Source organism: Mycothermus thermophilus (genome assembly GCF_041956435.1).
Source record: "Mycothermus thermophilus strain CBS 625.91 unplaced genomic scaffold VTJ04scaffold_8, whole genome shotgun sequence".
NCBI lineage: Eukaryota > Fungi > Ascomycota > Sordariomycetes > Sordariales > Chaetomiaceae > Mycothermus > Mycothermus thermophilus.
The window spans coordinates 13,117-26,541 of NW_027191434.1; the positions used below are offsets into that span (position 1 = coordinate 13,117).

The 13,425-nt window shown below is 53.4% G+C and overlaps 7 protein-coding genes across 7 annotated transcripts; 4 read left to right on the forward strand and 3 right to left on the reverse strand.

Annotated features, from left to right (window-relative positions):
* Positions 1 to 1,373: 1,373 nt before the first annotated feature.
* Positions 1,374 to 2,482, forward strand: VTJ04DRAFT_10489 (uncharacterized protein; the record flags this gene model as incomplete). Its single annotated transcript, XM_069358233.1, has 2 exons — positions 1,374 to 1,981; positions 2,035 to 2,482. The coding sequence occupies 2 exons, from the start codon at positions 1,374 to 1,376 to the stop codon at positions 2,480 to 2,482; spliced, it is 1,056 nt and encodes a 351-aa protein (XP_069213818.1).
* Positions 2,483 to 3,004: 522 nt separating this feature from the next.
* VTJ04DRAFT_10490 (uncharacterized protein) lies at positions 3,005 to 4,132 on the forward strand (the record flags this gene model as incomplete). The annotated part of the gene is made up of 1 exon (XM_069358235.1): positions 3,005 to 4,132. The coding sequence occupies one exon, from the start codon at positions 3,005 to 3,007 to the stop codon at positions 4,130 to 4,132; it is 1,128 nt and encodes a 375-aa protein (XP_069213819.1).
* Positions 4,133 to 4,559: 427 nt separating this feature from the next.
* VTJ04DRAFT_10491 (uncharacterized protein) lies at positions 4,560 to 6,338 on the reverse strand (the record flags this gene model as incomplete). Its single annotated transcript, XM_069358236.1, has 5 exons — positions 4,560 to 4,782; positions 4,881 to 4,952; positions 5,025 to 5,095; positions 5,626 to 5,975; positions 6,041 to 6,338. The coding sequence occupies 5 exons, from the start codon at positions 6,336 to 6,338 to the stop codon at positions 4,560 to 4,562; spliced, it is 1,014 nt and encodes a 337-aa protein (XP_069213820.1).
* A 2,736-nt stretch (positions 6,339 to 9,074) lies between these two features.
* On the forward strand, positions 9,075 to 9,410 carry VTJ04DRAFT_10492 (uncharacterized protein; the record flags this gene model as incomplete). The annotated part of the gene is made up of 2 exons (XM_069358237.1): positions 9,075 to 9,087; positions 9,142 to 9,410. 2 exons carry the CDS (start codon positions 9,075 to 9,077, stop codon positions 9,408 to 9,410), a joined length of 282 nt encoding a protein of 93 aa, XP_069213821.1.
* A 576-nt stretch (positions 9,411 to 9,986) lies between these two features.
* VTJ04DRAFT_10493 (uncharacterized protein) lies at positions 9,987 to 10,972 on the reverse strand (the record flags this gene model as incomplete). Its single annotated transcript, XM_069358238.1, has 2 exons — positions 9,987 to 10,115; positions 10,184 to 10,972. 2 exons carry the CDS (start codon positions 10,970 to 10,972, stop codon positions 9,987 to 9,989), a joined length of 918 nt encoding a protein of 305 aa, XP_069213822.1.
* A 155-nt stretch (positions 10,973 to 11,127) lies between these two features.
* On the reverse strand, positions 11,128 to 11,952 carry VTJ04DRAFT_10494 (uncharacterized protein; the record flags this gene model as incomplete). The annotated part of the gene is made up of 2 exons (XM_069358239.1): positions 11,128 to 11,606; positions 11,862 to 11,952. 2 exons carry the CDS (start codon positions 11,950 to 11,952, stop codon positions 11,128 to 11,130), a joined length of 570 nt encoding a protein of 189 aa, XP_069213823.1.
* A 620-nt stretch (positions 11,953 to 12,572) lies between these two features.
* VTJ04DRAFT_10495 (uncharacterized protein) lies at positions 12,573 to 13,024 on the forward strand (the record flags this gene model as incomplete). Its single annotated transcript, XM_069358240.1, has 2 exons — positions 12,573 to 12,651; positions 12,819 to 13,024. 2 exons carry the CDS (start codon positions 12,573 to 12,575, stop codon positions 13,022 to 13,024), a joined length of 285 nt encoding a protein of 94 aa, XP_069213824.1.
* Positions 13,025 to 13,425: the final 401 nt, after the last annotated feature.

Consider the following 13,425-nt stretch of genomic DNA (forward strand, 5'->3'; position numbering starts at 1 on the left):
CCTCACCCAGCCGCCACCGGATACCAGCAAGGAGCAAGTCTTGTTGCGCTGTGTCAAAATGACGTGGCATATCTACAGCCATTCAGACATCTATGACTGGTGTCCATGTTGTGGTCGATATGGAGTTTTTCACGGCTACCCTGGATACCATTTTCATCGGCATTATTCCCACTATTGCAGCCGGTGTGGGCATGACTTGGTGACTTGCATCTGCGTTCCAAGATGTCCTCGATACCGCCGGCGTCGGCGCCATTACTACGACAGGCTGCGGGTTGACATCATCCAATATTGAGGACGAGAACATGGAGGCTTCTGGATTCGAGTCTTAGGATGCGCGTCGCATCCGAAATATACTTCTGCGTGGGTATCTTCGACCACCTCATCACGACCCATCTTTCAACCAGGAACACTAACATGTTGCAGTGCCAGAAATGGACATCGCAGGGATCGCCACAGTTTTCTTTGATGCGTCTATCTTTGAGACTATTTAATTTCCCCTTTTCTTCTTCTCTCTTTTGTTGCGTCGAGCCCTCTGTGTCTGGGTGTTAGTTGGGTTTTGCGGTCTTCTTGGCACTTCCGGTCTTCTTCAACAAGGTGGAACACTTCGTTGCTCTTTCAATTCCTTGTTTTATTTCGTGCATCGTTGCTGAGCGTCACTTCGCTTGCCATGTTAAACCCATAGTTTCCTGTTCTTAGATTCATTTATTTTGACCAATTTCAAGCATATATATCGTTACATCCTATGGTCTAGAGAACCCTTGGACCGGAGAACCTACCTATCCCCTACGTACTTCCATGAATGACGTCCTGGCTTCTGAGACTTGACCGAGACAACTCAGATGGAAGGAACCTGAGTGTGAACGAGAATAGGACACGCCTGAATGTCTCTGTCTGCATCCCCCGGAATTCAGCATCAGGACGACAGAGATTACATAACTGTGGACCTACCATGCGAGCTGCATCTGCCCTGGGTTCCAGATTTCATAGGCCTAAATCTGTACGTCGAGGGCTGGGTCTTTAGGTTGAGTCATGAAATTGAAGTCCCGTCCCGTGGGCTGGGATGAAGCTACGGTGTGGGTCCCGTCAAACGGGTGTGCATGATAAGAACCAATCATTGGAGCTCATGTGGGTCCCAACCTGGTTCCTGCGGCAGCAGCTCATGCGATTGTGCAACCTTGATTTGTTTCTGCCAGGTCGTTTTGCTCTGGGTTCTGTCCGATTCTTACACCTTTCCTCAAGATTCGAGATTGTCAACAAGCATTCGTGATTCTTATTGCACTTCGGATAAACACCGGCTCATCTGCATTTCATTGCTTTTTTGCACAGGGAAACTTGTTTCTCTTTGACTCTTTCAACGGGTCCGCCGAACCAAGATGAGTACACCGGAGCAACAGACGGCATCGGAATCTCCGGCAGCTCCGGTGGCGGCCTCAACGCTGGTTGACTCGGAGACTGCCCCCACCACCGAATCCACTTCCGCAGCTCCGGCCAAGCCCGCTTCCGACACGGCCAATTCGACTGCTCCCGCTCCAGTCACCGACCAGACCAAGGAAGAAAGTCCCAAGGCCCAACCACAGGAGCAGGCCGGCAATAAATCCGAGGAAGCGGCTGATGGTTCGCCGATCGCCCAGCTCTGGGCCGTCGCCAAAGCTCATGGCCATCCCGAGATCTGGGGCGTGACTCTCGCCGATCCAGACCAGCACGTGCCGACTCGTATCATCTTGCAAAAGTATCTCAATGCCAACGACGGCGACCTGCCCAAGGCCAAGGACCAGTTGTTCAAGACTCTCGACTGGCGCGCCAAGACCAAACCTCTTGATTTGATCAAGAAGAGCTTCAACAAAGCCAAGTTCGACGGTCTGGGCTATGTCACCAAATACCAGCAGGAGGGTTCCACCGAACCCGAGGGCAAGGAGGTCTTCACTTGGAATATCTACGGTGCCGTCAAGTCCATGGAAGACACCTTTGGCAAGCTTGATGAGTATGGATCTTTCACGCCCTTTTTATTGTAGCGTTCTTGCTGACTCGCGCAAGGTTCCTTGAATGGCGCACCGCCTTGATGGAGCTCGCCCTCCAAGAGCTGGACCTCTCGTCTGCCACCAAGCCCATCACGGCTGACTACGACCCTTACAAGATCTTCCAAGTCCACGACTACAAATCCATCAGCTTCCTCCGCCAGTCCCCACAAGTCAAGGCCGCAAGCACCGAAACTATCAAGGTGTTTGCCCAGAACTACCCGGAGTTGCTCAAGGAGAAATTCTTTGTCAATGTCCCTGCCATCATGGGCTTCATTTACACCTTCATGAAGCTGTTTGTCGCTCCGAAGACCATCAAGAAGTTCCATCCCATGTCCAATGGTGCGAACCTCGCAGCCGAGTTTTCTGATAGCAAGGTCGCCGGGTTGGGCGAGAAATTGCCTGCCAGTTATGGCGGGAAAGGGCCTGAACTGGCGGAGCAGGGCACTGGCCCTGCGTTGGTGTAGATGGACCGTTCTTGCTAAGTGGTTGCTCTGTCTTGTCGGTTGCTTGGAACTCTCCCCACATCTGCCGTGTTCATTCCCACAGAGCGTCTTGGTGATTGAAGGGTCATGGATTCGAGGCGAAGGAGGATGTCTTGGGAGTCCTCGCGATTCCAAAATTAGAATAATGCAACGTGCGAATAGAAATCCGTCTGTTTTGCACCTTTGTAATACTACCGGCTCCGAGTACTGTCCACCAAACCAGAGACCTCTTTGTGCGTTTGATGTGCCACGATTCCCGGAACCACTCTATGAACAGATGGTTCATGAATGAACCAAAGGCCTTGTTCGATTTTCTTTGATGGGGCTCGGAGGGGGAAGCGCCTTGTCCCGCATGGAGGGCACTTGTTCATGAATGAAGAACAAGGCTTCGAGGAAAAACGGCTTTGTTCCTCAAGTCTGAGAGGTATGTATAAAAGCCAGCCAACGTCCTAGAGTTCAATTCGTCTTTCTGGAGACAGACATCAACACAGAAGCATTTTCAAGATGAGCGGTAAGCACGTCACTACAGGATTTGTGATTGACGTTGACACCGTCCTCGTCAGGCAAGATGGCCAAACCGCAGCTGCTCCAGGGGCGAGGGAGGCGATCGACAAGCTTCAGGCCCATGACATCGCCTTCACCATCATATCATCGGATGCAAGGACGACTGAGAAGCATATCAAGCACGACATTGAGGATTACTTGGGGCTTGTTGTCAAGTCAAGGTTCATCGTCGTACCCCAGACGCCTTGTCGTGACCTCGCCGAGGAGTATGGCAATCAGGTTGTGCTCGTAGTCGGTGATCCTAACGGGCGTGCCCGCAACTTTGCTCACTACTACGGGTTCCAACACGTCATGACGCCCAACGACATTGTCGAGCTGTTTCCTCATCTCTACTGCGCCGAGCCCAATCGCTCCGCTTTCAGGCCGACCAATCCTCCCTGGAAGCCGGCCTTCACCTCAGGAAGCGGCCCAAGGGGGGAGGTGAGGATCGCCGCGGTGTTCGTGTGGTGGTCGCCACCGGCAACTCATTGGGATCGCGACCTTCGCATCGTGACTGACATTCTCCTTTCACAGGCTGGTTACGTGGGCACTCGCCGTCTCGAACCCCTCGAGCAGCAGCCACGGCTCTTCATCTGCGGTGCAGGCATCGCTGATCCTCTTGCCGCCGGGCTTCCTCGTTCCCGCACATGGCTCGACGAGCTGCAGCGCAGTTACCACGCCGAGTCAGGCGGTGTGCCCCTCCAGTTTGAGTATGTCGATGACCCAGACACCCTGCTTCATCACGCGGACCGCGCCCTTGAGTTTGTTAATGACAAGCTGCACCCGTGGATGTGTGACCCCAATGACCGGTTCCCGAGGACAATCTTCCGCATCGGCGCTGACACGATCTTCAACGCGGCCTGTTCCCGCGTTAAGAACTTCCCAGAGCATCCTAACACGCGACGACGATACATTGTGGTTGACCCCGTGCGTGGTGGCAACGTCGAGGCTGCGCTTGAGTACCCGCGCCACTCTCGGCCGTGGTATGTGGCGGCCAGTCTGCAAGATGCTGTTGACTACGCGCTGACGGATGAGTACTGGGACTGCGTGGAATATGGCTTGAAGCCGACATGGCCGGCTCCAGAGTGAACGGGCGCGACCTGGATGTATTCAGATCATATGTATTCTCTGATGCTGAATAGATTCCCTTCCATTGAACTAAGCACTACTACACTTATGCCTGGATTTGCTGAGCAAAACGTGTTCCGCTGAAGTTTTTAAACCAGAACCTGGCTTTACCTTGCCTTTGTGATTGCTGGCTTTGCTGCATTTTGAGATGTGTTTTGATTTGTTTTCGTTGCCCTTTCCTCTTTTTATATCAGTCACACAGTAGTAGTAGAGTCCATCGGCGACCTTCTCTCTCAACATAAATTTTCTTTTAATTATCCCTCCTTGTTGCCCAACCTCACTCATCATGCCCGAGCCATGAGGTTGCTCACCCGCTTCTCCAGAGAATTCCTCTGGCGCCAGGTGAAGAACTCCTCAATCTGACTATACCCAAAGCCATGACGCCTCATCAACAAAAGAAGACGATCCTCTTCAGGAAGCCAACGTTCGGCCTTTCGTTTGGGCTTCGGAGCTGACCGGCGTGGAAAACATGGTGCCGGAGGACGCTTGGCCAAAACCAATCCTTTGAGCTGCTGGATTTGCCACTGAACAGCGGCAGGAAGAGAGTCTTCTTCGACGCGCTCAACGGCTCTGATCCCCTTCCCTCTACGGGAGACGGAGGTGATGTGATGCTTGAGGTAACACGTCAGCGGACACTGCTATGGATGGGACGTCTTGGAGACCGTAGGTAGTAGGAAGCAAGGAGCAGAACTTGAGGTGGTTCACAAACCTGTCGCCTTGTTCTGAGCTGCATCGTTGAATGTGTCCAGTCGTGAACGTCTCAGGAGCACAACCGTCAGTCCTGTGGGAGACCGCATTAGCTGACATAAGTTCCAGGTTGTTTTTCACGTCGGTGACCTGCTATGCGGCTCACTCCGAAGGGCTCTGTTTGGAGTTCCAGCTCAGGCTAGATGATATTGCCGCGATCGAGGCGGGCTCGATGCTCTGTGCGGCTCGATGTGGGCATGCAAATGATGCTGGTATGGGGAGACAAGCTCGAAGCGATGAAGACCGGGATCGGGAAGGTCGGTCGAGATACGTGCAGGTGCTCATGCAGATGCTCCGTTTGCTTCAATCAAGTACGACGCGCGGCAGGTGTGACCCACACATTCACATTTACCTATGACGCCATCACGGAGCAGACTCCCTTCGGGACTGAAGTTCAGATGGGTGAGGAAATACACTAGAAGTTACAACCGGGGGATTCTTCTCTCAAACCGTTGCAGGAGGGCCGTTTCAAACGGAGAGGCCAAGACCACATATCCATTACAAGCACCTGGACCTGAAAGGCCACAACATCGACAGGAGGGCGGAACAAGAATTGAGGAAGACAGTCTGTACTTTTGCTATTCCAGGAGGAATATTTCCCTATTTACAGTGATTCCGTCCTGCCCCTGGCCTGGGAGCACGGCCATGGTAGTTCTTCTCTCGGAGTCTTCCCCTCAAGAGACGGCACCTTAATCCAGCGACCGGACTTCGATTTCGGCGGAGCCGCTGCTCTGGTAACCCTCGGTGGCCATGATCATGTAGTTCCAGGCACCGAGTTGCAAGTTGCCCTGGCGGCGCCATTCCTCGAAGTGCTTGCCCGTGTCGATCGTGCCGCCGACGCGCTTCTGGCGACGGACGGACCAGTACTGGTCGAAGGAAGCGGTGCCGATGATGGAAGGCTGGTTGATACGCCGGGTGCGGTAGATGTCGTACACGCCGCCATCGTCCTCGATGGTGCCGAGGCGAGACGCGCCGGACGACGGGTTGTACGAGCCGTAGGCCTCGACAATGTAGTACTCGACGAGAGGGTTGGTGGTCCAGCCGTAGAGCGCGAGATCTATGGCAGGGGTTAATTAGGGTACGATCTTCGAAGACGCGGGGGATGGAACGAGGAAGACGTACAGCTGTTCACATTCCAGTTGTTCCAGGTGCCGTTGTAGGCGATGCGGCGCGGGGGGCCGGGGTTCCAGCCCTTGCCGCCGACCCAGTTGTTGACGTTGCTCCAGCTGACCCTGTACGAGCCGCGGGGACCGTTGTTGAAGTCAACATAACCGCGACCGTCGGTCCAGAACGAGTAGAAGTAGCCGTCGTGCACGCCGGTGCCGGGCTGGATGCCGCGCTTGAGGGCCTCAAGCGGGCTGGCCGTGACGGCGGACACGGCGGTGGCGACGGCCGTGAGGAGGGTAGTGAACGAGACCATGACGAGGACTGTCCCAACAGGGTAGCTTAGAGTGCTGAGGGATTGCTCTGTTGGCTGAGGCCGAGAAGACCTGACCGTGGGAGGGAGACGATGGCCCTTCTTATATCATGATCTGTCTGGCTGGCATTGCGTCTCCTTCATTTCATGTTTTCTTTGATCGATGTTCTTGTGCTATAGAGCTACCCATGTAACCGTGCTGTCGGCAGACGCATTATGGCGGCTATGTGACTGCCGTGTCAGGGGCATGGCTTAGCTCTGATAGGACCGGCTGAAAGCTCCCCCATACTGCACCCCGCATTGTAATTGCCGGCGTCTGGGGAGCGGGCCCAGGCGTTGAGCCACAAACATCGGACATATATTTCTATATGTGCAACAACGCTTCGACATTAAACAATTGCTTTTACCCTGCCCTTTTCCCATAGGCGCCAAGGGTCTACAACTTTATACCCGCCTTGTTGATTTCACCCGGGGCTGACAGGAGAGTTCATATGGCCATCGATGACCTCACTGGCGCGGGAAACGCGCAATGATCGATCATGAGGTGTATCGCAGGCGCGTCATGTAGAGTTCGCGGTGACGCTGATGACGAACTTCCAGTTTTGGTGTTCACCTAGAGTGACGCGCAATGGACTCCGCCACTAGACCCAGGAATCACAACCATGTTTCAATCACGATCATGACGAAAGGCCAGTCGCGAGTTGTCGACATGGTCGCGCCATCTATGGGACGTGGAGTCTGCGCAGGAATCAATATAGGACGTCCAATTGACGTTGTCAGCCTCACCCAACGCACATGATTCCCGCTTTTAGGCAGTTCGGTTCGTCATGAGCAGACAATCTATGTTGTTTCACATCTAACCGCCCCATTATGACTTGCAATGGGTATACTTGCTGCGGATGATCACCGCTTCTATGTGTGGAAGTTTGCCCGTTTGACCTCAAACCGGGCTGGTGTTGTGAGTCCACCCGGTAATGGGGACTTGGACATTAGATTTACTAATTTCTTGCTTTATCTCAGTGATCGCGGAATTTCCAGGACCGAAAAGATGAGCGGTCTGATATCTTCAGGTATTATTAATTACATGAAGAACAAAAGAGCCGGGAATGTGAAAAAGGAACAAACAACTGCCAGCCAGAGGTAATTCGTGAAGAAGATTGCATCGCTGACTTTGTTGATGGCAACACCGCCCGGGATAATATTATGCAGCACATTTCATAAGTTACATCTTGCATTTGTTGTTGCCGTGGGTATGAACTTGTGGCAACTAGGCTGATTCCCTCACATCCAGGACATAATGTGATTCATCACCTCATACCATCAACGGGTAGATCCGCGCAAATCAAAGTTCAGCAGCAAAATTTCTCATTGAGACCCAAATCGACCTGGGGGGTGCTTCGAGGATGGCAAGTAGGTTCGAGTTTTGTTATATTATTATTGTTCTCTGAGGGGTTTTGGATCCCAATATCCTCTGGGCTTTATTTCCTGATCCAACCGTGCGCCCAAGTTCACTTTCGGTGTGGATTTCATGCATCGTGTACCTCTGGACCTAGGGCTAGTCGAGGGTATAGCCTTGCTCCCATAATCTGGCTTCAGGGGCTTTCTGGCGGTACAATTCGAAGTCCTTAGGACTTAATATCGAGAATCTGGGCCAGATATTAAATTTTCGGCCTCCGGAGCTTCGTGCTACGAAGAGGCAGGCACACATAGTATGACTGTTGTGTTACTCCGGGCCCGATCTAACAATCTCACAAGATCCGCTCTTTATGGCCAGGACCTCGAAGATGCAGGTGAGCGACAAGAATACTTGTTGCCCGGTCTCTGACCTGCCGTTGAATATGGTGCAATTACGGAATATTTAACTATTTTAAGACAGCCACGTTCGTGAGTGAGATTGTGAAAAGGTTACCCCACATCTTGTGTGTACTCAAGGGAGGGGGCAGCTTGCTAGATTCCGGGGTGAGTTGCATTCATGCTTCTTGCTTGGTTTTGGTATGTGGTCGTGAGTTTGTGCCTGATTAGCTTGAAGGAGTTTGGCAATGACGACGACAAGGTTGAGATGCTCGTGGGTTTTACTACCTCTGACCCACACAGGCCTCTCCTATTTCACTACTAACATTTTTCCCCCTAACATACCCTGTACTCAAAGTCACGCTTGATACGATAAACATGACGCCCGAGCGCATCTAGCGATTCTAGTTGCCTCAGTAGATCAGCTCCAATTTCACCTATGGGTTTCACAGCTGAGCCTGTAGTTTAGAGGCCTCTCGACACTTCAATGGGAAGAGTCCATAACAGGACGATGGGATATTCTAGGAATTACAATCATACCAGATGATCCAACAAAAGGATGAGATGGGAAACCACAGTTGTATATTCCGTAAGCGCAGCTTGCAGTGCGTCCCAATTATCGTTCTTCCCACTCCTGACCGGGTCGTGGTCTTCCTTTCATCAATGAAAATCGCAGTCCTTCCTCAACGACAAAAACATATTTTGCCACTTTTGGCACGAGGTCCGTAACAAGGAACGTGGTAGCTATCCGAAAGTGGAGGGTGGGGAGCCATGAGGCATGTTAACAGGACGGGGGGTTCGCCTACAGGTGCCACGTCAGAGCTTCGAGTTCGGAGAACACGAGACCAGCAAGGCATGACGTTTCTTAGGTCTTCATGTTTGAGATCCGGGAATACGGGAGATGGTTTGAAGGTGTTGTTTCGATTGTGTCATGTGGGCGTCGCAAAAATGAAGTTCCCGGGTAGGAATCCTCACGTCTCTGAAATGGTGTCACGGAAGCTGACAAGTGCATCAGGTACTCCACCAAGCTGTGTTGATAGAGCTGGAAGGACGAATCAGGCATATGGAGGGCCACCAGTCACAGGGGTGGTGCCACGGGCCACTCTGTACTCGAAAGTAGGGGGTCTCTGTATTGCTGTGAGGTTGCGCGAGGAACGCACAACCTGGAGGGGCCTGACCCGCAGGTTAAATCTGCAGCGCCTGTGGGGCGTGCACGGGCCAGGCGGCTCCACTATCTCTACACAACCTAATCCGGTGGGGCCAGGGTTAGGGTTGCCACCCTAACCCTAAGGAACGGGTGTCAACCCGTGACAGGTGGTTCAGCTTGGTCGCATACACTATGGATCATGAGTGCGGCAGAGCGACCAGCTAATTTGTGGAGGATCTGAGTGTGTCAAACGTGTTTCAGGCATGCTCAATTCAAGTACTTCTGTTGAGGACGGTATCCGTTTCTGACAGCGATAAACAGAAATACGAAGCTAGAGCAAACAAGCCAAGATCAAGGAAGACTGAGCCAACGAGCACAGTTCTCATCGGGTTTGTTTTGTTATTAATCATTAATATCTACCTAATAGTCAACTATTCTTAGATCAAGCAGTTTTAGTCATGTCCGTCGTTCAAGTCGAAACCCCCGTAGCGCTCTTCTAATATCCAAACATTGCCGTGAAAACGAGAGAAACAACATCTGCCACCATACCTGACCCATGTGCCAACGGAAGGGTATCTTCTAATGTGGTCGTAAGGAGCGTTGGGCTTGCCGTCTATGTACCCGGGAAAACATATACAGAACAAAAAAAAAAAAAGAAAGAGAGAGAACAAAATGCCGCCAGTCTTCGTTCAGCGGCTACCCCTTGGCGGTCCTTAATAGTCACACTGGAACGTCTCGCCCAGAGGGTCCCCGAACAACTCTTCATCTGAGAAGTAGTTCTGCGGGAACGGGACATCGATGCACTTGCCGCCTCCGGTTGGGCCAACGTGGGAGCAATGGACCTGTTTCTCGTCGTCAGTCATCAAGGACCAAGAAGGCAGGCAAAGCCAGGATGCAAGAGTCCACTTACGTCAGGCCGCAGTTGGGTCAGGATGAGGTGAATAGTGCGGCAGACGACATGGTCGCCCCAGACCCCGTTGTACGAGCCATATGGCTTGGCCGACAATGCGCTGACGCATTCATCAAAAGAACTCCATTGGGCGTTGGCGCCAGTGCAGCGACTCTGCGTCACCTGGCAGAGCTCCTGGATGGTGGCGGCCTGAAGCTGAGGGTCGTTGATGGAGGTGCCAACCGTGCTCTCGTACCAGTCGTTCAGGTTGGAGATGTAGGCGTCGTATTTGATCACGGCACCTTTGTCGTCGAACCTCCAGAAGGCGAGCTGCCTGATTGGCGCGAGCGGCTTGCCGTGGTCCGGGCTGCCCGGGTCGTAAACGGCGAGATACAGGTTAACCATCGAGGCGGCCACGTTTCTGCACTGCGAGCTGAACGAAGTGATCTTGTAGCTCGTGATGGCGCCCTTTAGGGGGTTCGCCTGGGGCACAGGCGCAAGCACGAAGAAGTACTCGATCGAGGTCTCGAAATCGGTGAACTTTCCGACTGGGTTGACGCGGCCGACGACGTTCTTGTTGAAGAGCTCCTTGGGGACGGCGGCGGCACCCCCAACCAGAATGGGCAACTGGTTAGGATAAACCGTCATGTTGTAAATCCTCGAGATTGTGTTGTAGTTGCGTTCGACCCAGCATGGCGGCTTCTTGTGCTTTGGAGCAGCCTCCACACCGGGCAGTGACACGCCGATCAGATGGGCCAACAAAATTGCCCATGCATAGGCGAACACGGCAAAGCCTCGCGGCCGGGTCATAATGATGATGATGTTGTTGTTCTGCTTGGCCCTGAATGTTGATCCACAAGCCCACGATCGCAAGAGCAACAAACAAACACAGCTCTGGGATGCAAGGATGGGGGTTTAAATGGTTGGAACTGCCATGATCACAGCTGACCAGGGACCAGTCCTATTTATTCGGCTTTTTCACTTCTTCGCTTCAGCGACCATGACTTCATGGTGCCGGAGTTACCCATCAGGTATGTACATACATCGACGACGTGGCGGTCAAGCACGGAAGCATGGATAGCGCGCAGCGGCCGACTATGCCCAATCGAAGCAAGCTGCAAGAAAAAGAATCCCACCCCGGCATCATCTACGCACGCTAAAGCACGCATTTCGAGACGCGAGACCGAGGCGAAGAAACCATGGTGCACATATGCGATGGGCCGTGATGATCCAGAGACACGTCGGTATTCTGTGAGCTTCTGTCGATGTGTCGGAACGGCATTTGTGCCCCAGGGCCGAAGGAACCTGAAATGCGTTTTTTTCTCCAGGATACTCTGAGTACTGGGCATGCATGACATGCATGTCCCGACAGTTCGGTGACGTGGTACGTGGACGAGGAGGTTGGGGAAGCTCGGCTCGGTCCAAGGAACCAAAAAAGTCTTGACTTTTTCTCGAACAAGTCCCGACCCCGGCCAAGACAGGGATCTGTCAGCCCGCCACAGCTCTCGATAGATAAACACCACACCTTAGCGCAAACTTGCACTGGGAAAAAAAGGTTTGCCCAGTGGATTGGCGGATGCTGTGGCTGGAGTTAGCGGAGCAGAAGGATTATTCCAAATTCGGCGGCATCAGTCGACCAGATGTGTCTCTGGCCCCGCGTGGGCAAGCCAATTGCTCTGGGGAACAATTGATCAGGAACGATCAAAGGTCGCGAAGCCGAGAGCGAATGGTGACGACGCCGAGCTGAGGTGGCTGTTGGTACCCGGCCAGGTCGTGATGGAGACCGGCATTGGCGGTCTGGTCAGCTCTGACAACACAATGCGTTGTCAAAACTCGCATGGAAGAAGAGGAAGGCTTGCGGGCGTGGCGGTCCAATCCCATGATGACGGGAGCAGCCCAGTCGATAATCGAGCGGATGCTTCACTTAAGAATTCACTCTGCATCCCAAGTAACGGTACTCTTAGAATTCGAACGACACCAGTTCGATACCAAGCCGATTTAGGTCGTTTTCCGAGTTGTTTATTTTCGCTCTTCCTGGTTGTCTGTTTGTGTTCATGGAGGGAGAGTGGGAGGTGGGGGCAAGGTTGCCGAGACACCAAGATCTTGGACGATGGAAGCCCCCACCCCCGCGGCGTGATGCATAAGCCAAGTTCACCTCATTCTGGCCAAGGTTGGATGAGCTGAAAAGACCTGATGGATGCCCTGTGGTGCCTGATGTCCAAGGATGAAATGCCGATGCCAGGCCGGAACGGAAAAGAATTCCTCCGGATCGATGATGAACCAGCGGGTGGGAAATGGAACATGAAAAGAAAACGCGAACTCACGCAACCTTCCTCAAGCTCAGGGAGCCTGCACATCCCAGAGGCATGGAGCCAACAAGGCTGACGAAAAACGCCAGCAATGCCAAACAATGGATAAAGAGAATCGGCTGATCATCAGGGCTGATGAGCGCCTGCAGCAGCATTGGCCATTGGGGTTCGAGGGGAACGGTGCGCTTGTTATACACACAGATATGTTGTCCCCAGAGGCCAATTCCCAGCGGTCCCGTGATCAAACCTGAAAGTGCCATGGCTGCCTCTTCGTCATCATCACCGCTGTCGAAGACGAGGCACCCAATCTCACCATTGGCTCATTTCTTGTGCAACCGCCCAAATAGGGAACCAATGGCATTTCCTTCGCTGCTGCCGTGAGGAGGCCATTTGGCCCGACTGGACGGCAGTGCACTCGTTCGGCTGTGCTCCGTCCAAGAGGAGCCCGGCTCCGTCCAATGGGATGCGGCGGCAGCCCACCCCGCAGTCGTTTGCCGCCACAGCTCGCGGGACTCCGGCCTATGGCAGGCGGAGGACGGGGCAAGCCGTGTGACAGCACGCCCGGAGCTTGAGTGGAGGCCGGACTCGGGCCGCCCGTTGGCTGAGACCCGGCGTCTTGGCATCGATATTCCCTTATTGCGGCTCAGCGAGCAACCCAACAAACGTATAGAAACTGAGCGTGGAGACTTTGAACGTTACAATCATGCCTCTTGCATCATGCCATGGACTCCCTGAAGGCTCCTTAGTGCCCTCGGGCTGAGTTTCCTTGAGGGGCAATCTTGCTCCGGAAAGCCTATCACGGCCGACTTCGGGGGAGTTGGACAGCCTTCTGGGTCCGGGGTCAGGACCTACAAGTATCTGCCCTGTCCACCCTACCGGGCAAGCCAAGCTTGCGCCTCCGGGTTCAAGCTTGTAAGTCTCAACAACCTTGCCGTCGGCTACCGGCAGATGGTC